The following is a 21,668-nucleotide window of genomic DNA, read 5'->3' as shown; positions in this document are numbered from 1 at the left end:
TTGTCCAAAAGATGGTTGTCAAGTGCCTACATTTGGATCTCACATTCTGCATAACTCAGGATATTTTTGCCTGCCTTCCTGATCTCAGAACGTTTTACAGGAAACATGGGAACAAACACCAAGACTTGCACCTTGGTGTTGATTCAGGCCCACCCAAAGCTCACATCCAGCCTTATCTGCAAGAGTCTTCTTTCACAACTAAAACCAAGAATATCCCTTGGTGACCCAGATTTGTGCCCTTCTCCTACCCTGTGCCTCTCAGTCTGTGCCTCTCTGTCTTTCTGAAGGGAGGTGACAGGGTTACCTCAGCACGCTCAACTGTCCCCATCCTGCCCCAAACACTGCTGGAAATGTTGTATTAGGTGTAACTGGGGGGCGCTGATTTCACTCCTCCCACATTGCTGTCACAAGCAACGCATGGGTGAGCTGCAGAGGGATTGGGTCAGTGGCAACCCTGCTGCAACACCCTAAGTCCTCATAAATCCTGTTGGCTCAGTGAACTACCAGGAAACAGACTCTAAAAGGAACACCTGGTGTCTAAGTTCATACAAAAGCAGTTTGTCTGGGAAACAACTCTGCATTATGTCTGAGTGCCCCTGGTGTTTTACTCTGTCCTTTACTCAAGGAACAGCCTTCATCCTTGAGCTCCAAAAGAGGAGGAAATCCTTCCCATCTTAAGCAACTGCTGCCTTCACCTGCTCCCTCCTGGATTTTAGTCCACCTCAGCCATTATTTCAGCACTGGATTCAGTCCCTGTTCCTGGGTGTGAGACCAGGTCTCCTTCAGCTGGGAGGTGCAGCCCATCATGCTCCTACTCAGTCTGTCTGCTCCTTGCTGAGGCACCGGGAGCCATATTTTCTGGTTCAGCTAAGTCACGCTCAGCCTCAGGCTAAGGTCACTGGGTACTGACAGATATGGTTGACAGCCTGCTTTCAGGGCATTATAAATGTTTTCTTATGACCTTAGTGTCTAAAACATTTGCTGTTGCGGTAGCTAGGGCTGAGAGAGCTGCAGAGCCTGTCCCTTCATTTCTGTGGTGATGAAAGGAACCGCGTCGGTGTCCTACTTCTGTCATATTCTCAACACTCTAGAAATCCTAAGGGAGACAGTTGTACCAGCTCACTATGGCTCATGAGATTCCTGCCCATGGGTATTTTGCATTTTTTCAATCTAGCTTTCCTCCCCACCTCCCTGCAAGGCAGCAGCTTATTATTCCCCACAAAAATGAAGCAAACCCCAAACACCCACTTGATGTATGTATTGGCGTTCCCCTCTGGAAAGACATATGGATGTTTCTTCCGGAAGACGTGTCCAACACGGCTGCAGGGGATGATTTCCAGGCTACCTCCACACATCCACACACGGAAGGAGATTTCTACAAGAGAGGCAGCTTCAGCATTTTGTGTTTCTGTCATAGAATTGTCAAAACTGGAAAAGACCACTAAGATCATCACGTCCAACAGCTGACCCACTCCCACCATGCCCATGACCACATCCCTCAGTGCCACATCTCCACAGTTCTTGAACACCTCCACTGATGGTGACTCCACCGCCTTCCTGGGCAGCCTCTGCCAATGATTTACCACTATTTTTGAGAAGAAATCTTTCCTAACATCGAACCTGAACCTCCCCTGGCACAACTTGAGGTCATACCCTCTTGCCTTAAAGCAGTCTGAATATGGTGTTACCTCTCATTTCATCCTCTGCCATATTAAACTGGGGTAAATCAACTACCATAGGGGCTTTCATAGGCTCAACTCTTGTAAAAGTGTACTTAAAAGCTTCTTGCAATCTGTTTGAAGTTCACACACTCAAAATCTGTTTGCAGCACAGAGCTATCACAGTAAGGAGTCCCTTTACATATAGCCCTGTTCACACTGGAGAACCATCCTGCAGTTTTGCACTCCCACAATGACCTCTGCACTGCTCACATTAGTGCAACTTCCTTTCATGGGACTGCTAATATTACTGGAGAGGCCATGAATTCTGTGCATTAATGATGACAGCAGTGGGTCATTATCTTTATAACTCTAAGGCTGGTTGTACAAAGTGAACAGCTCTGAGCATCCATCACCTGCCCCCAAAAGAGCAGGAGCTTACCCTGCCTAGCACATATACTAATGTTGTGGATCAACAAGATGCACACATTTGCAGGAGCTGAGGTCAGTGACAAGAAGGATTATTCCAAAAATCTGGAAAAATTATCAGTATGGGTAAGATCTTCTGGTGTCCCCAAGCTGCTCCCTGGCTGTTCAGTGGGGCCCGGTTAGAGGACAGCTTGCTTGTGGCGTGATTCATGATCAACACCAAAAGTTACAGGGCTCCTGACAGGGAGCTGGATGAGATCCCAGTTGCAAGGTGGCACAGCCAGCAGAACGGCTGCTCTAAATGGTCTGTCTGGTCCCAGCAGCTGGGAAGCTATGAATCTGCAGCTGTATCATCAGACAGTCATACTTAGAACCAGCACAAAGAAATGAAATAAAGGCTTCTGCAGCTCTGTATATCCTGTTTTGTGATCTGTTGGTAGTAGAGAGCTAAACAGAAAAAGTGCCTGCTCCAAAGCCACGAACTCCTTTTCACCACATGATGCCACATAGGATGAGCGATAAGCATGCATAAGGAGCTGCTGGGATTGAGATTCCTGGAGAGAACTGCTGTTCCTGGAGCTGGCTGCTGTTGGAGACCAGCAACAAGCAGAGTTGTGTAGCGGGTCAGAGGCATCTTTACATCTACAGTTCCCTTCTTGGATACTATTTTTGGGCTATCGAACCAACGAGGAAGGCAGGAGGGCTGCAGTCAGTCCCTGCTTGGTTTCCTTGGAGGAGCAGATGCTTTGGGTCAAACCAGTAGCAACACACCCACTCACAGAGAGAAGGGATGAGGAAGAGCAAAACGACTGAGCAATGAGATATAAATAAATAAAATATGCTGGAGGAAAAAGGTGTGTGAAGCAAACAACAGTGCCAGGCAGAGGGTGGGATACTGCAAAGCAGCAGCATCTGTTCCCTTGGATGGCTGACAGCACTGCTATATGTGTTAAGAAAGAAGATTTTGCCTTCCTTGCTAGCTGTACTCCCCAGAGGTGTGAGCTATTAAAGCCAGATTTGGATCTGCCTCTCTGACATCAAGTGTCTCCTCCTCTTCTCAGAGGCAGTCTATTGCTCTGATCTGCAGCATTGCTGCAGCTGCAAAGTGAGAACAGTCTGGCCTGATGAAGCTCTTAGCAATCCAGGATAAGGAGACATGATACCTGACACCAATCTGCATTGTGCCCTTAAAGTTACTGGTGCAGGCACTCTGCAAATTTAGGGAGGCACCGATGCCTCAATTCATGGCTTTGAAGTGCTATCTATCATCAGACATCAGAATAAGACACATCTTAGCTTTATTCTTGAGAAAATAGGATCAGGAAGAAACATGGGAGTATGTGCGGTGTGCTCTCATTTGCTGGTAACACTAATGCTGAGAACTCTGTTGTTCAGGATATTTCCCTATAGAAAATCAAAGGATCATGGAAGGCAGAGAGTCCTATGCCCCAAGCAACTCCTCATTGCCCACCATTCATGGTTGTAGATCTCTTATCCATCTGAGACTGCAAGCTACGAATGTAAGTGAGGGAAACCATGCAGAGCACTCAAAGCAAAGCCCTAACTAATGTCATGTCTACCTGGCATGACTCTGGAAATAGAACCAATCTTGCAAGGGTGGGAGGAAGAAGGGTGACTCACCAAAGTTCTCCCCGCCCCAGATGTCCATGGCGTTGTCATACTTCCCCAGGTGGTTGAACCAGGCTTTATCAATCACAAACAGCCCCCCAGCAATGATGGGAGTCCTGCAGGTCAGGGAAGCAAGAGAAGTGCCTGGATGTGCAGAAGAAGCTCTTCCTTTAGCCTCTTCTTCCATCATCAGCTAACTGTGTACTTCCTTCTTACCAAATGAGAACAGTAAACCTCAAAAAGCATCAAAGCCTTTCTTTCAGCTGCCTCAGTATTTTGCTGTCAATCATAAATTGCCTGGCATTTAATGACTGGCTAATGCATCCATCAGCACAACTCCTACAAGCCTGAAGTTCACAGCCCTGATTGCAGGCTTCAGCATCAGAAATGCACTTAATGCTTGGTGGGTTATTCACATGATGGTACTCTCACAGGATTTTTTTTGCCTGCAGCCAGCCCATTAAGAGCACAATTCCAGAGGGGAGGGCAGGACAGAGCCAGCTCAGAAGGGCTTTTTAAAAGCCACTGCTAGCTGTTTGGTCTGTGTTTCAAAACAGGTCTATTTTTTACTCTTTGGATGAGCTAAGAAAAGCTGTGCTGAGATGGCACAGGGGAGGAGGGGAGGGCAGACCCAGAAGAGACTTGATCTTTGCTGGGACAAGTCTCATCCTCATGTGATCATCTCATGGGACACAGGCACTCAGGATGCCTCAGTGCAGGCTGCTGCACCAAGCAAGTCTCTGTAGTACCCTGCATGAGTGCAAGCAGAGCTTTGTACTCCTACGAGCTTCCTGGAGCCCTGAGCACCCCAGCTCCAGATCTCCCCTCTACCATACACCATAACACTTCACATCTGGGGATATAAGCAAAAGGGCTCCTTTTGGGATGAGATGCCTGTCCTGACCCACATTCCACTTTCCCCTCTTGACTTACTTAATGGGTTTGGTAGGATCAAGTCGTTTGGCTTTCTGCTCTGGGGAAAGCTGCTCCCATTTGAAATGCAGGCTCCAGTCAAAACCTAAAACCAGTGCAGAGAAATACCTTAGGGAAATTAGAAACGGGCATGGACTAGGAAGCAATTCAATTCATTAGGCTACAGAATCCATGTTGGATGAAATTTTTTTCACTTTTAAATGTCTCAAGCCAATGGAGATAGCTCTTGGGAAAGGAGTCCAATGACTAATGTATTTTATACTACATATGAAAGAGAAACAACACTTTGCATTACAATTGCAAAGTCAAGCACATAAAAAGCAGGAAAAGTCAGAATTAAATCTGCTGTTGAAACCTTGCTCTTAGAAGGCATCCTTGTCCCCCAGTGCACACAGATGCACACTGTCATGGATACTGCATGCTACAAATAGCACAAGCATACTAATAAGTGCTACAGTCGCATCCTCTGTTTTTTGCCTAGAAATCCCCCATTTCTTCAGCATCTGGGCTTACAGTGCTGCAAAGGGTGGTTTTGAAATGACCCTTTATCCTGCCTGATTACTTTTTCCACTATAGCAAACAATAATCCTCACACCATCTCTAAGCCAGCCTGAAAATGGCACAGGGAGCACTGAAGAGTGCAGATACACCTTGAGCAGGATAGCTGAAACCCACAGCACAGCTCAGAGCCACGCTTATACTATGGGACAAGGCCCATGGTGCTCACTCACCGCCTCTGAGATCTGAGGAAGCTGCCACATAGGCAAAAGTATCCAAGTTGATGATGTCAATAACAGGGCTGACCACCCGTGTGGGGTCCTGGAAAGCAGAAACAAAAGGACCTGTGACTTCAGATTACACCATTCAGCAAGTGGTCAATGGGTGGCCCAGTCTCTCAGATCCACCAAGCAGATGGAAATTTCAGTGGTAATTTTGGTGGTTTGGTGGCTTGTTATGGACATGTGCCCATCACTGCCTCCTCCACTGTCACAACAATTCAAGCCACGACTGAATGGTAGCAGAGGAGCTTCAGGACATGTCACCAAGAGAGGGTGAGCAGGTGGGCAGCTGGGCAGAGCAAAGCGTCTGCAGGATGCAAACCTCTATCTGCCTTTTGCACATTCATTGGTATATTCCCCTCTCACCTCCCTCCAGTACACTTCACTGAATTTCAAAAGTCAGGTAACAAATGGGCATTTGAAATGAGGAAAAAAACCCACAACTGGCCAAGCAGCATAACCACACTGTGTGTAATCAGAGGAAATTGTTGAATGCACAAATTAAGGGGATGTAGTTGTAGTTTTGCCAGAGGTGCGAAAGGGTTAAAACAACAACAACAACAACACAGAAACAACTGCAAGTTATTTTAAATAGTTGGTGGTGATTTAATTAGCATCTTCTTATGGGCAAAGAACTTATACAAACAGTTACAAACAAAAACAGCTACAGGAGGAAGACTGACAGCTTTGGCTGCTCTCTTATCTCCCTTTTCCTTTTCAAAAATCCCGAACTCCAATTATACCTCAAACTTCAAGCTCTCACCCTCACCAGATCAAAACATTTTTCACAGCTATGCAGAGGAAAGCATCTGAGCACGCATACCCTTGCTCTCACTCTCTGAAGAAGCTTTGTTTTAGAAAATGCTCCTAACAGAAAGCACTCGAGTGCAGCTAGAAGAAGCTAGAAGAAGGAACCGAATGCCACAAGCTGTGCTGGGGACTTAGAATCATAGACTGTGAATGACAGAATGGCTTGGGTTGGAAGGGACATTAAAGCCCATCCAGCCCCAACCCCCTGCCATGGGCAGGGCTGCCACCCCCAACTCAGGCTGCCCAGGACCCATCCAACCTGGCCAACCTGTACAAGGCAAACAACCCACCAAAGCAGCGAAGTTTGCTGCACCCACACGTTGTGTGAAGGAGCTCCAGCCCAGAGACAAGCCACTCGCACACAAGAGCAATGAAGCCATCAGAGCTTTTCTAGTTGTCCTTGTCCACCCATGTGGACACCAACACAGGCCATGGTATGGAGGAACAAAGAGTGGTCCCCACCCCAGCAAGGACACTGCCCATCTTGCTGGTTCTTGGCCAGCACACTACTCAGCCAAAACCCCTTCATTGCAGGCATACTGTGACACTGTACACAGTAGCACACCCTTTGTGTTGGTTGAAGGCAGGGTAAGGCTTTAAACAAAGACGATGGAAGCAGAATAGCAATTACTGTATGCACAGCACTGGGAATGGATTGTATCTGGTCATTTAAAAACTGCACCTCAAGCAACTTACTAGTGAGCGCTTCTAATGAGCCCACATTCACTCCCAGTTTCAGTTCCACTCCTGCTCATTACGTGACACAGCTTCTTACAGGAAAATCCCCTTTACCTTCTGACTGCCTAAAATACTGCAAAGGTTTGACTTTCAGCCCTCTCCATGACTCACTTTCCCTGCCATATAACGAGGACATTTGTATTTGCTCACATTCCATGAAGGTGTCTCTGATCCCCAAACAAAAAGTACTGTGTGCTCAGGAGCACAGTGCTGCTGCTGTTATTTACGTGGGGCTGAACACCAGATCTTAATATAGGTAGCTCCAACCTTCTGGTTTTCACTTGCTCTACAGTTTAGGATTGCTGCCATACCAGGACGTGCTAATATCCACAACATTCAAATCTTCAATTCTCTTTCATGTGAAACTCTCAAAAATGTAAAAATGCATTTCTTCAGAGTATATTTCAAACAAACAACATTATGAAACTAAACAAACAGCATAAAACTCTAAAAACTTCCTTAAAATAAAGTAACGTGTTTTAACAGTAGAGGACAATGACTACAGCTTGTCTTGCAGCTCTGTGGCAGCCACCCATTCCTTCCAATGGTCAACAAAAAGAGCGAGGAGAGAGGGTAAGGTAGGTAAGATTGCCCCTCATCTGCCTCCTCTACCCTAGGAGAGCACCAAATTGTAGGAGCTGGAAGTGGGAGGTCACCATTCACTGCTTCATCCCACCAGTGTTAACGAATCTGGTTTTGAGGTATGCTCATTGATTCATACCATAAAAATACTGTAGGCTCAATAATTATAGCCTTAGCCACGCTATTCAGTTGAAATGTGACGTTAATGGCTTCAGATATATTTGTTCCCTAAGTAAAAACAAAAGAGATGTGCCCACACACTCACAGTCATACACTCACAAACATGTTTTTGCAAAAGAGCCACAGCTGCTGTGGTTTCTTTGGACATGCACCATCCTGGGCACAGACCCGCACACCTCTGAAGCAGGAACATGCCTGCACCTCTGCCCACTACGACCCTTTCACTAGCTCTTGGGCCCTCTCTCTTCTCTTTGCATGAGAAAGAAAAAGCAAAGCAACTCGCAGGGTGACTGGTGATGGGAGAGCATTGGCTCAAGGTGGTTTCTACTGGCTTACTTGAAACTCCAGAGCCAAGCTGACTCATCCTACCTGTGACACGGTAAGAAAATGTGTATGGGAACTGCTGAGTCACGGCCTGAACCTCTGATTGATCACCTGAGGTGAGCCATGAGTCAGCCAGAGGAGCACAGGTGAAGGCAATTCAGCTGTGCTGCTGGAAGGGGTGGAGCCTGGTTCCACCACTCCTAGACCTATTTAAGAGCTGGCTACCAGAGGGGAAGGATCTCTTCTGGAGATCACCTCTCCTGGTGTTTTCTGGTGAGCTCAGCTGAAGGGTAAGCTCTTCCACTTATTCTCTTTTTGTGATCGTTGTCTGCTTTGCCTTACTCTCTTGATTATATTGCGATTATAACATCTTGATATCTATTGATTATACACAATTATATTGTGATTATAACATCTTGGTTATACAAAATGCTCCTGTAAGAAGGGTAATCCTCATCGCAGCAGGGACCTGTCTCTTGGGCACAGCCTGAAGGTGGCAGCAGTAACATGTCATACAGCCCATTGATCACTACGTAACCCTGATGGCCAGGACAGGTGCAGCGGGGTTGGGCAGGAGGAAAGCAATGACCTGTTGCCCTCATCCTGCTGCATCTACAAGCAATTAAAAAGCAAACAAGCAGGGCTAAACGGAAGCAAAGCACCCTTTCAGAAATACTTTCCATGCTGTCTGTCAGACGCAATGGCACCACTGCTGCTATGGTACATCAAAATCCCTGTAAAGAAGTTGCAATGGTATCTAGATTCATCCACCCCATAAAGCTGCATCAGAAAGCTGGTTTTCAAGTTGGGTTTCACAGCTCATGCTATTGAAATTCCACAGGAGTTGTGACCAATAACACAAAAATGCCATTTTCACTCCATTACTATTTACCAGCAGCACGATGGGACAGCCTTCTAACTGAGGTTGGGACCTGTTCTGTGCTGAGGGTGCCAGCAACACCAACAACCTTTGCCCAACGATAGGCTCTAACCTGCTGCTGTTCAGATTTCTCCAGAAGCCAGTGCCTTAGCTTCCTTCCTTGCTTCATCCTTTTACTCCTCAGCTGCCCCCTGTATCAACACCATTCACTAACCGTAAAATTACTGAGTAGCTAATACTAGCAATAAGGAGCAAGAGATGGAATAGCAGTGGAGGAACAAGGCACAGCAAAGGGACATGACCATCCATCCATGCCACAGCTAGAGGTTTTCTCACACCCTGCCATGTCCCAGGCTGCTGGCACGGGGCTCGTGCTGACTTGAGTGACAAGGCACCACTGAGCCTCCTCATGCACATCCAGCTAGCGCTGCCGACTCGGTGAAAGGCGAGTGTCATTGTCTGCTCTGAAATCAGCAGAATTTAAATCCTATTAAATCAATTTATTAGTGCTTAATTTGCATGAAATTAAATTCGGCCCCTATTCAAGGAGCCGTCACTCCTTTAAATCATTGGCATTGAGCATTTTTACATAAGCCTAATTAAAAACCCTGCTGGAGCCCAGCGCAGCAATTCCCCTTTCAAGGCGCAATCCATGCTTGTGAAGTCACAGCACTACTACCCCAGATGACACCCCATCCCACCTGACCACACACTCTCCCAAAGACACAAAAAAGACCTGAAAAGGTTACTTGGCACTCCAAAAGCTCCTTGTTTTCTTATTAAATGCTTTCACACAGTTGGACAAAGTTGGGTGGTGATGGCCAGTAGGAGAGAAGAGGGGATGAACATCCCCTAAGGGTGGTTCTGGTCCCTTGGGACACTCACCTCTTTGATCCTCTGCAACAGTGGGAGCAGCCAGTCCTTATTCACCTCACAGTGACTGTCCAGGAAGGTCAGGACTCCTGCTTGAGCCACATCTGCCCCTTGAATGCGGGACCGGATCAGACCTGTTCAGGGACACACCACATCAGCTTCCTCCAAGTTGGCTGGGCAGTATCCTCACACAGCCTTCTGGAGGCTCCTTACACACCCCCAAGGGCTTTGACCCATCTAAATCCCATTCAGATAAAATGTGGTTCAGGTTCATCACTGCCTTTCCAGCACCCCGAGCCATGCCAGCCATTTCCCAGTGTCACCAAAGCAAATAAAAAGTTACACTTGCATCAATAATTTATAGCATTCATGCCAAACCTTAAACTGTGTAACTGTCTCCACTGTTCCAGGGCAAAACAGAACTTGAAATGCTTCCGAATGTCTTCAGAAGACAGAAGGGAACCTAAAGTCTTTCCCTTACTCATCATCAGCGCACATGTGGTAAGACCAATTCCAACCATGGTTTCCAGTGCTCCTAATCCCTGTGTTAAACCCCCTACACAGCTCTTAGCGAGGAGATGAGGGTGGGACCTTTTGAGGCCTCTCTTGCACCTCTCTTGGATTACCAATTTGGGAATTGCTAACCTGCAGCTCAATGGGAACATCTTTTCTGCTGAGGAAAGAGGATCTGCTCTCCAGGTGCTAAAAACCTTGGCTCAACAAAACCCTGATAGTGAATGCATGGTCCTTAGGAGACGGACTGCTAAATGAGTTTGAGAGGAAAGAATGAATAGAAGAGGGAGATCAGAAAGCCCATTATTGCCCATATGAATTTCAGACTGGTCTCTTTGGCAAGATCACTGTTAGTGAAGACACTCTACAGGAAACCCATTTAGTAATATAGAAATCAGTTGGCTTTCCATCGCTTCTCCTGCCCTGCAGCCAGTTCTCAAGTGAGCTGCAATGGAATGGGATGATCTACTGACAAGCATAAGGACATACGGGATGTTCAAGGGGAGAAAGGCCTCTTGATGAAGGAGCAATGTAAGGTGAGACAGCAGCAAATAGAAAGAGATGGGGGTTGCCAGGGGGGCACACCTTTGGGCCTCATGGAAGGTCACTGACTTTCATATTAAAATTCTGTGTAGAAAAAGGACCAAGGAACAGTCTTTGAGTAGGAGGAAGAGGGGCAGAGATAACAAAACCTGGAACAATCCCATGTCTGCCCAGGTCAGCTCCTGCAATACAGTTTGTCCCCACAGTGCTCTCTGCTGTGTGGATTCTGAGATCTTGTAGGTACACACTGCATCCACCCAGTGCCTTCATAAATACTGGTGGGGTCCTGAAGGAGACAGCTTCAATGATGAGCAGGTTCAAGAAAGCCCTTCAGGCTGTGTTCACAAATCCTGACTAGGCTGTGCAGTGCTAATACCTCCAGCTCCATCCAGTGCTGAGGAACACCATATAAGCATATGAGCATGTACCCAAATCACAGAGGAGAGGAAGATGGGAAGGAGAAGCAGACTCAAAAGGTTGCAAGAAGTAGCCCAGTAAGGCATACATCCATCCTCCACACAGCCCTTTTTAATCTTTAAAATATAATTAATTACTTTTTTTTTTCTTTTTTTTTTTTAATTCCTGCAGAAGCAGCAGGAGCAGTTCTCATCTCTTTCATTAGTGCAAACATCTTTAAAAAGAAGACTGGAGGCTTTGTTTTGCCTGTTCTAATTTTCTGGGTAATAAGCTACAGCTGAGCCATCTCAGATATCTTAATAGACCCTTTTTTTTTTTTTTTTTTTCAGGGACAGGGGGGTAAAATCCATACCAATTTCCAGCCCTCTCTCATGTCTCCTATTATCAGTGCTTTGCCCTGTGTGCTCCATCCACTGGAACAGCTGCCTTCTCTTCCCACCCGCTCCATCACTTTCTCATCTCCCAAAGCCTGGGTTCCTCACCCAGGCCAGGATGACCAGGGTGAGTCGGGGTTCAGGATGTTGGCCCTTACCTTCACGCTGTCTGTTCCGCAGGCATTTCACCTTGGGTAGCTTGGCCAACAAGCGGCAGTCATCAGCTTTGGAAACACAGAGGGAAGCAACATCACCCATCAGCACTCGGGTGGTCACAAAAATGGCCCCCACACCCTGAGCAGCAGCTCCAGCAACAGCTCCATGACCACCCAGACCTGAGGTCCTGTGATCCCACGTGCAGCTGCCCTCATTGCTCCTTGGCTGACTTTCCATCAGCATGGGAGAGGAAGACTGAGCAGTACTTGGGCTGAGTACATGGGCAGGAACACCCAGCTCAGCACTCTGAACTCACACCCCATGCATGCACCTCCAAACACATTTTTCCTACTCCAACAATCTTTTATTTGCAGATACATCCACCACAACTTACATATGGAGCTGAGGTTATCTGCATGCAGCAAAAGAATAAAGGCAGCAGAAGTTTGGTACGTATATACAATGGAAACTTGATGGGGATAGTGGGAACTCACATGCATGTGCCATCTGCAGGTTGAACAACTGTGTTCCAGTGAACAAAAGGCAGAGTTGGACTCCATGACCTTTGTGGGTCCCCTCCAACTCAGAATATTCTGAGGCTGACAGTGGTGAGAAATAAGTCACCACTGGGCATGAGATAAAAGCACCTGTTGCTTGGAGAGGATTGCAGGGAAAAGTGACCATGTGTTTATATCATATTATGCAAATGCATACGTTTTATGTAAATGTATGCAAAACATATACTAGGAGGCTCAGACTATCACAGGAAAGAAGGGGCCAGATGCAAGACAGCTGAGAAGAGCTGATTTCATGCAGCAAAAAGTTCCCAGACTTGCCCAGCTCAGCCTCCAATCTGCTGGAGTGGCTCTCAAACTCACCACAGCCCTGCTGGCCACTGTTTTGCTGATTCCCAGGCAAGGCATCAATGCCAGAGATAGATGGCCAGTAAGTAGTCTGTTGTGAAATCTATTCCTAACATCATACAACGTGGTACCGATTTAGCCATAGTTCACTCAATCAACATGTAATGCCTTATCCTTTTCATGCCTAAGACTTTTTTTCTTTGAGTGCTTACTTTGCAGCTGGGTCTTCCATTTGCTCATTGCACCATTAAGTTCTTTAGCTGAAGACAACCAGGGTCATTCCCTGAGAGCTCACGGCTTCAGCTATGGACTTCTGCTGGAGACCGGACCTATTGATTTCACCGGAGTCACCCTATTAACCAGCAGGAAGCAGCAAGAGGATGTGGGCTGTGTCATATACAGCACTATAGGTGAGGCATTTCAGAAATTGGCAGCTCATGAAGAAAATCCTATTCCACTGTTTACGGCAGTGAAAATCAATCAGGAGCTTCTGGCCATCTACAAAAATATGTGCAGAGTATATGCTGGGGGGCCAAATAGTCGTGGGAAAGATGGAGGGAGCAGATGCATGCCCAAGTGCCAGTGATATGAGCCCAAAATTGCTCCTGGCTGCAGCTGAAAGCCAGATCAATCATACCTTCAGCACAATACAGCTAGGTATGGATCAGATTCACAACTACTAGGCATAAAAATGATTTGTCATGTGCTTTTCCTGTATTATTATCCTTAGAACAAATTTGATCATGCAGAATTTGAATTTTCCACATAGCTATGCAGACGTGGGGCAACAGGATTTCCTACCCACACCTACAGAGCTTTAAATTTCCTTTCTTCCCAACAAACTCTCTCAGCAAAAATCTGGACCTCACACCACCCCTTTCAGCTGGGCAGCCCACTTCTAACAGGGAGAAACTTACGATCGTCACTGAAGTCGTCCACCAGTATGATTTCATGGATGAGGTGCACTGGGGTGCGGTTCATCACACTAAAAGACAGAGAGAGAAAATCTTTGGCAGCGTTTGACCAACTCATCAGCCCAGAAGATGGGAAAGAAAAGCTTGGGAACCAGTCTTTGCAAAAGAATGGCCAGGCTTGTGTTTCTAGAAAGATATAAGAGAAGACCCAGAAACTGGTCTCTGCTTCAGTAACCTGCATTGCCAAGCTATCAGCTGCCCGCAGCTTAATCCAACAGCTAAGCATCTGATACTCTTGGGAAGTAGATGGGATTCACCCTTATCACCATGGTGAGCAAAAGAGAGCAGCCCAGAACACCTGGAGGAAGAGGCCTCATCTACATGCATGTTGCACCAAATTCCCTTTCTGTCATTTTCACATCTCTAATTGGGTAAATGGCATGGTGTCCAATGCCAGCCAGGCCAACACAGAGAAAATAACCCAGCTAAAAACATCATTACACAGCTCACAGCCATGGCAGGGCAATCGTTTTTATCATTGACCTAGTGGTGCTTCAAGGGTTGCAGAAAGGATAAGAACAGAGTTGTAGCCCTCCAGCTCCATGAAAGAAAAGCTGGAAGATGTGGTCTACAGGTCCCTCCACATGTACAGTCACTGCAAGGTGTGTCTGAAAGCTACAACCTTCCCTTAATTATATCAAGGTGGTTTTTTTGTATTATCATTAAAATTACTGGGCCTGATCTTCCCCTCTCTAGCACAGCACAGAAGTCAGCAGAACTATACATATGTAAAATCCTACTGCTATCAAGGGTTAAGGCTGAGCTCTTGAAGCACTGCCCTCTGGGCTTCCCAAAATCTCTTAAATGCTGTGTCTGGACACTGGTAACACCAGCCACTGCCACATGAAAACTCTTATCAACAGGTTTCCCCAGCTTTTCAGGTTCCCAAACCCCCAGCAAAAAGCTGGAAAATCCGGAAAACTGTGCTCCTATTCCAGACCTCTGGGGAGTGCTGCAGAAGGCAGGAAACACAGGGACCTTGGTGGTCTCACAGCACTGGACACCTGAGAACGTTCATCAAAAGGACTGCATGGTGCCATATGGTATGGGACATCCCCATGGCTGTCTGGGGCAGCTGTCTTATTTCTGTCCCCTCCCATCTCCTTGAGCCCCCAGCTCCTCACTGACAGAGCAGTAGGAGAAGTTGGGAAGTCCTTGACTTTGTGCAAGCATGCAAGTACAGCTCAGCAACAACTGCAACATCTGTGTGTATCAAAATTGTTTTTCTCCTAAGCCTCAAACACAGCATCACACCAGCCACTATGAAGAAAATTAACCCTATCTCAGCCAAAACCAGGACAACCTCCAAGCCCAGAACTACTTTCCCTGCAGTGACTATGGAAACATATTCTCAGCCTCATCCAGTTTCAGGACCTGGACAAAAGCCATAGTTTTCAAAGAATCATAGAATCATTAAGGTTGGAAAAGACCTCTAAGATCATCAACCATCAATGTATCGCCACCATGTCCACTAATTCCCATGCTTCACACATTTCTCTCATTAAGGTTGGAGGGGGGGAAAGAAAGCTAGGGCATACAGAGCCAGTTAGATGTGCTGTTCCCACCTGTCAAGTATGTTTTAATTATTATTATTAATAGGTTTGTTATTTTAAAAAATATATATATATCCCCATATGTGACAGCTGAATTCAGCAAATTACCACAGCTGAGAGTCAGCAAGGGAGAGACAGGAGAGCAATATCACGCTCAGTGGAATATTTAACAAGCTCTGATTGCCTGGAAAGCTAACTTGGTGAAACCTGCAGGAAAAAAAATAGCAGCCTTGTAAAAAAGCCAGCAAACAGCCTGCTGAGAGTGGAAGCGGGGAGGAGTGAGTAGCATGAATATCCAAAGCCTGCATCCACCCAGCCTCCTATGCAGCTTTGGCTACCAGAAGTGCAACGCGGGGCTGAACTCTACAGGCAGGTGATGTCTGTAAGGATAAGTCAGTGAAAGCCACTACACTGGGCTGTATTTGCAGATCTGAGCACTTAGCAGTGTTTGGTGCATTGGAAAAATTACCCCAGGGCACCCATTTATGAAAGAAGAACCAGAAGGGACAGCTTTCAAGGAGTGCCTACAGTGCCAGCAGCCTGGGACAAACCCTGTTCTTCAGGTTGCCACCCCATACATTGGAGAGGGTGCCCCTAATGCTGTGCACAACACCTTCAGCAGTGGTGGTCACCGCTTTATCCTGTCTGGGCATCTTCTGATCTTCTGCATCTTGGGGCTCCCTGCCCAAAACTAAGTTCTCACGTGCTTCAGGTTTCACAACTGAAGGCTTTGCTGTTGACCACCGCCTGCTTTTATTTTTCATGCAGTCTCCATAAAGGGTGCCACAGGTGTGGTGGGATCTCTTCCAGTTAACTGCAACTACAGGCATCTAAAATTTGGGACTCCAACAAGTTTACCTCTTAGTCATGGAGCACATCTTCCAAGCATGGATCACCCCAACTTAAGTTAGTCAAGTGGAAGCCTCTGTTTTCCCTGTGTGATTAATCCCGTTCAGTTGATTTGGAGGAGTGACACCATCCTAAAGCCCAACTAAGAAAGTTCTGAAGAGTGTGTTCCAGAGATCTATCACAGCTTTAAGGGACCTGATGTTCACTGATTTTTGTGGGCTTTGGACTCATTACCACCCTTGCCAATATGTCCAAAGCCACCTGCAAGCCCCAAATGGCTTTCCAGCAAAGCCAAATTCACATCTCCATTACATTTTCTACCTTCTTCAGGAAGAACTGGAAAACAGAGACACTGAATCCTTCACGTTTTTGACATTAAGGGAATTTTTAAAGGACAGTCTACAAAGCATTTTTAAAAATCTAATACCAGCTTTTCTACTTCATGGAGCTTTGCTTAGCTTTGATTTTGTTGTTGTTATTCTATATTTTTATCTTCCTTTGTGTGTGTGTGTGTGTGTACTTTCTTTTTCTTTTGCATTTATATGGGTAAAATCCCAAGACAATATTATAGTGCTTTGAAGTCCTTCCATTATTTATGGATTTTCTTCTCCTTGAAATCAAACGTAGGTAGATTTGCTGCAGTGATGGACATATTCTAGCAAATCAAAACAGCTTTTAAGTTCTGTGGAGCTCGAGAGCACAATACTTTCTTTCTTAAACCACTCTCAATACAAAAAAAATCACGGCTTCTAGTGCTTAAGCTTATTCAACTCATTAAGAATGGATTCTCTGCTGAATAATCTTGCAAAGTTAGTATGGAAATGTTCTTTGTTTCAGTGGATTGAGCAGATATTATGCAGATGTAACCATGCAGAATTTCACACTAAGTTTTCACAATCAAATCCAGTTCTACTCCTCAGCATCTTATGGAATCATAGAATGGCTTGGTTGGAAAGGATCTCAAAGACCATCCAGTTCCAACACAGGCAGTTCCACAGGCAGAGTGGCCAACCACTAAATCAGGCACACCAGCTCAAGCTGCCCAGGCTCCATCCAACCTGGCCATGAACATCTCCAGGGCTGGGGCATGCACATGCACATCTGGCCAACCCATGCCAGCACCTCATTGCTCTCTCAGTAAAAAATTTCCCCAACATTTTGTTCAGATCCTTTCCAGTCTGCCTAAAGACAAGCATCAGATCCAAGAACTCCCATTTCAAACATCTACCCGTGCAAATCTCATCCTGACTCATAAAAAGTGTTGTCACAGAGCAGTTCAAACTCTCTGACAGAAGGTTGGCATTTTTTTTTCTTTTTTGGTCACCCAAAACACTAGTTGCTTTGCAGAGGTGGCTTGTGGACATTAACCTCTGAACCTGTTAATTCTCTCCATGGCAACACAGTGGGACTTAGGGAAAAATGAAAAGAGAAGGGAGAAAGACAGAGAGAGAGCTTTTGGGAGTAAAATTGAGCCCTGGAGGGACCAAAGGTCACAATTATCAAAATCAGGATGAGAGCAAGGAGAGGAAATGCTCACCAAAATGAACTGCTTCAATAAATGAAAATGACTAATTATGGAGGTAGAGAGACATCACACCAAGAATAACCATAATGAGCTTTGATTACACTGCAGCTCTCACATTTTATTCTTTCAAATACCCACCACACTCTTTGAAATTCAAGAGTTCTCTTATGTTAACATCAAAAGGTAAAAGTGCTCTTGGCACTGTGTACTTAGTCACTGTGAGAGATGATTAGCAAATTAAAAAAAAAAAAAAAAGTCCAGGGCTTAAGCAAAATAAATAAATAAATAAATAAATAAAATACCCCAAAGTGCTAATTATACAGTTTCTGAGCAACACCTGGCTTGTTTTTGCTCCTTTAATCAGCCTCACTTCAGTTATGGCACAGAATCTGTACGGTGCTACATGCTGTTGGAGGAAGGAGGTGTTGGCTCTGCTATTTCCCTGCTCTGAGAGCACTGGAATGCAGGCAAGGTATCTGCACGTGAGCAGGAGTGAGGTGTTGGTTGTGCAGAGCATCACCCTTCTTTCTTGCAAGCGCCAGGAAAGTGACAGGTGTAATATTCTACCCTCTAATTAGGGATCTAAATATTGGATGTGGTATTCACAGCACTCGCACTGGGATGCCTGCCAAAGGACATGCTTTGGTTTGTCAGCACAAGGTAAATAATGAAGCCTCCCTGTTCCTGCTCTGAGGTCTCCAGCTGCAAATCTGAGGAATAAATATATGAATAAATCAATCTCCTCAGTGGAGAAGGGTGGAGAGAGAAGGAGAAAAAGACACTGAAATTATCCTTAAAGGGGGTCTCTGTATGGCAGCTTCTTTCCCTCATTCCTCCTGGGGTTTACACATGCAGTCCCATTCCATGCTACTGACGAGTCACCACCTTTATTGCAGTAAGCCTTAGAGCTGGACACAGGTGAAATTGAACACAGATGCAAAATAAGAGACTTACTCGAGGTCACTACAAAAGTGAGCAGCTCCAATAAGAACCCAGCAGTAGTTTCCACAAATGTGAAGAACCACTTTGCTATTCACCATCTCTTTCCCTCTGGACAGTTCTCTTCTGTGGTATGATACTCAGTCCTTACTACCTGGGCACTTTCAGGTATAGCAAGCATAGCTGCATACACATTCACAGATGCTGACAACATCATTTGCAGAGATTTGGGCATACCATTAGCTTAGCTTTTGTTGTTTTTTTTTTTTTTCTCATTCTTCCAACTGGCAAATGGCCAGAGAAAGGATCACAAAACCTTTAATTAATCCATTATTCCACACAGCCTGCTGGCTTTTCTCAGCAGTTTGGATGACGCAAATGGCTCATCAGCAAAGTGTAGCAAACGCCTGTGACGTGTCTGGTGTAAGGGCTGCTGCAGAGGCTGCATGCTGGCATCTCTGCGTCATGGGCTAGAGCATTGCCATCTCTATCAGGAGCCAAGTGCAACCACAGAACCTGCTATGCACCTCAGCCTCAGTGCATGTTGGGCTTTTGGGATCCCAAGCGAACACGGCAGGGCTGAAATCTTGGCAAACAAGAGCTACCCCTATGTATCTACACGACCTTAGAGCCTACAGCTTGTTGCTATAGGAATAGCACCATCCTTCCTCTCATATACACGGTCCTGTGAGAAGTGCTCCCTGGTGCCCTGGTTTGGACAAGCCCAGCGATCACCCTTGGCACAATTCCTTCCTCCTGCAACTGAGGTTAATAGGCAGCGTTCATTCTGCAGCAGAGGGGGAAACTTAACTCACTCAGGAAACCAGGTGTGTAATTGCAAATCTTCCACCAGCTTCCAACAATCACCTCTCCGTTCCTCACCTGCCACCTGGGTTATATCAAGAGTGCACCATGGGGATGTAGTGATGAGAATGGGGACAACTGCTGCATGCAGTGTTTTGAGGTACTTGGTCACAAACTGTTCCAAAAGGCATAAAGCAGCTACAGGAGGACATGGTTTGTTTGTCTGGCCAATGGAAAATGATCCATGCTGTTACAGCCACCATGGGATGGAGTTATCTGGAAGACCTAATTAAACTAAGCATTTGCTTCTACAGATCAGTCAGAAGGCACAGCAAATGAACCCACAGAGGATGAAGAGGCAGATGAACTCTCAGCTGGGTCCAACCACAGGCAGAGAGATGGCAATACAAGCACAGTCATGGCCAGAGGGGAGCAAGGCAGGAGCCATGTCACAAGGAAGACTTGCTACTAAGGGCTGGAGGGATCACAGCAAACCCCAGAGTGCTGTTTCCAAAAAGAAAACAGGAAAACTTGTTGCTGGAAGGTCATCTCCAAACCACAGGAATTAGGAGAAAAAGTGCTATTTCCTAAAGGTCAGCTCATGAGTGCACAGCATGGCAACTACAGAGAGGCAGGGGGAACCAGGCATAATGTCTAACATCTCTCATGTGGCAGCATCATTCCTGATCATAATTGCCAGCAGAGTGAAGTGCCAAGGTATGGGAGAGATGAGGCTGAAGTCTGTCCCCACACTTCCCACATTATAGATGCTCCAGAGGACTGTGCTTGACTTTGCCTTGCCATCCCTGTTACAGTGGAGTCTGGAAGATGATAGCCCCAAGCAGGGCACTGTAAACGTAAAAGAAAAGGTTCAGCATGAAGGACTTGGTACATAATATGAAGTGTCAGTGCTGTGCACACCCAAAATCCAGTCACCCTAGACAGAGAAAGCAGTAATAGGTTATTAAGTGTGAATTGAAGGAGATGGGATTGGGCAGAAAACCATAAAGCAAAGCAGGAATTCAATTTTAGGACTGTCAAACTCGCCTGTGGCATGGAGTGCACCCACCTGAGGATGGATGCTGCTTCTAGAGGAGTGCTTATTCAGGATGTGACGGTGAACACGGCAGGGCTGAAATCTTGGCAAACAAGAGCTACCCCTATGTATCTACACGACCTTAGAGCCTACAGCTTGTTGCTAACCAAGTCTTCACTATGTGAGCATGGAACATAGCTGTGAAATGTTTATTATTGTCAGACAGCAGAGAACTTTCCTTAAAAGAAGATACCAGCTGGGACCTGGACACAGGCCTCTCAAAGGTGTGATGGACACATTTCATTATATATTCCCTCAAGTGCAGCAAGGCACATGCTGGGATTAAACACTGATTTTTAAATTCTGCAGTGGAAATGAAGCCTTTGTCTCTAACTGACTACAGCAAAATCTAGCCAAGAACAAACCGACAAATTAAAGAATGGCCACGTTCCCAGAGCATTCCAAAGTGCACCCAGAAGAGAACAGAAACTATCCTTGAAAATCTTGTCTGCATGTGTACTATTAGAGCTTCTCAATTAGTAAAGCCTTTCTGGCATTGGATGGCTCAGTGGAGAAGCTCAAGCAGCAATACCAGAGCAGATTTGCAGAATGATGACCACCCCTAGGCAACAGGGACAGCACAGAGCTGAGCACTGGTACCCAGCTGCATTTAAAACTGTTATTCCAGGCTCTGTAATAAACTTTTGCCTCTCCTCTCAGACAGCCCAATACTAGACCGGAAAAGCAAGCACAACTACTTGCTTCCCAAGCACCTCTCTGTAAAACCTACTTCTCAGAGACCAAATTTCATGCTAATTTCCCCTGGTAATTGTGCTCATAGCTGGTGGGTCTATTCACTTTGCTGCAGTGAGTGCTGGCACATTCTGCCTTTCTTCACAGAAAGCTCAAGCCTACTCACCCTTTCTAAAAGCATTTACGACTATGCTTCAGGAGACAGAGAGCTCTTACCTCCGAATGGTCCTCAGCAGAGTAGACCTGGCCTCGTTGTGGAAGGTGATGACAATGCTGGTGGGAGGGAGATCCTGGCGGTAGCGCAGAGTTGTACACCTATGGAGAGAAAGAGAAAAAGGGCCTTCAGGTGCTGAAATCCAAGGTGGGATGTCATGAACACAAGAAGAGCAAAGTGTTCTCCAGCACACACTAACTCAGTTGTTGCTTTCTTATTGTTCCACTCAAAACGCTTTCCAAATCCTGCCTTCGCTTGACCTAGCCGTATTTCTCATGACTACACAATCACCAACCTTCCAAAAAATCATCATTCATCCAATTATAATGCAATGTCCATC

The 21,668-nt window shown here is 46.0% G+C and overlaps 1 protein-coding gene and 1 long non-coding RNA gene across 6 annotated transcripts in view; one reads left to right on the top strand and one right to left on the bottom strand.

Moving 5' to 3' along the window:
- GALNT14 (polypeptide N-acetylgalactosaminyltransferase 14) overlaps positions 1-21,668 on the bottom strand; it is a 68,600-nt gene that overhangs the window by 12,374 nt on the left and 34,558 nt on the right. For all 3 annotated transcript variants that reach the window (XM_048936377.1, XM_048936378.1, XM_048936379.1), the window contains 8 exons: positions 21,331-21,429; positions 13,599-13,666; positions 11,821-11,886; positions 9,828-9,949; positions 5,381-5,468; positions 4,650-4,734; positions 3,729-3,832; positions 1,249-1,375 (listed from right to left, as the gene is read on the bottom strand). In XM_048936377.1, coding sequence (XP_048792334.1) covers positions 1,249-1,375; positions 3,729-3,832; positions 4,650-4,734; positions 5,381-5,468; positions 9,828-9,949; positions 11,821-11,886; positions 13,599-13,666; positions 21,331-21,429 — 759 coding nt within the window. The remainder of the gene's footprint in view (positions 1-1,248; positions 1,376-3,728; positions 3,833-4,649; positions 4,735-5,380; positions 5,469-9,827; positions 9,950-11,820; positions 11,887-13,598; positions 13,667-21,330; positions 21,430-21,668) is intronic.
- On the top strand, positions 8,207-21,320 carry LOC125689371 (uncharacterized). Of its 3 annotated transcripts, none has more exons than XR_007375226.1 (6): positions 8,212-8,352; positions 10,226-10,316; positions 11,618-11,789; positions 12,193-12,267; positions 12,901-13,091; positions 13,533-21,320. It is a non-coding gene; the product is annotated as an uncharacterized LOC125689371 (long non-coding RNA). The 3 variants fall into 3 exon arrangements; XR_007375225.1 differs by having other exon boundaries at positions 8,214-8,352; positions 12,934-13,091; XR_007375224.1 differs by having other exon boundaries at positions 8,207-8,352; positions 12,193-13,091.

The sequence above is a fragment of the Lagopus muta genome, chromosome 2 (assembly GCF_023343835.1).
Source record: "Lagopus muta isolate bLagMut1 chromosome 2, bLagMut1 primary, whole genome shotgun sequence".
NCBI classification, from domain to species: Eukaryota; Metazoa; Chordata; class Aves; order Galliformes; family Phasianidae; genus Lagopus; species Lagopus muta.
The sequence above is the reverse complement of the archived record's forward strand: the minus strand, read 5'-3'. Positions and strand labels throughout refer to the sequence as shown.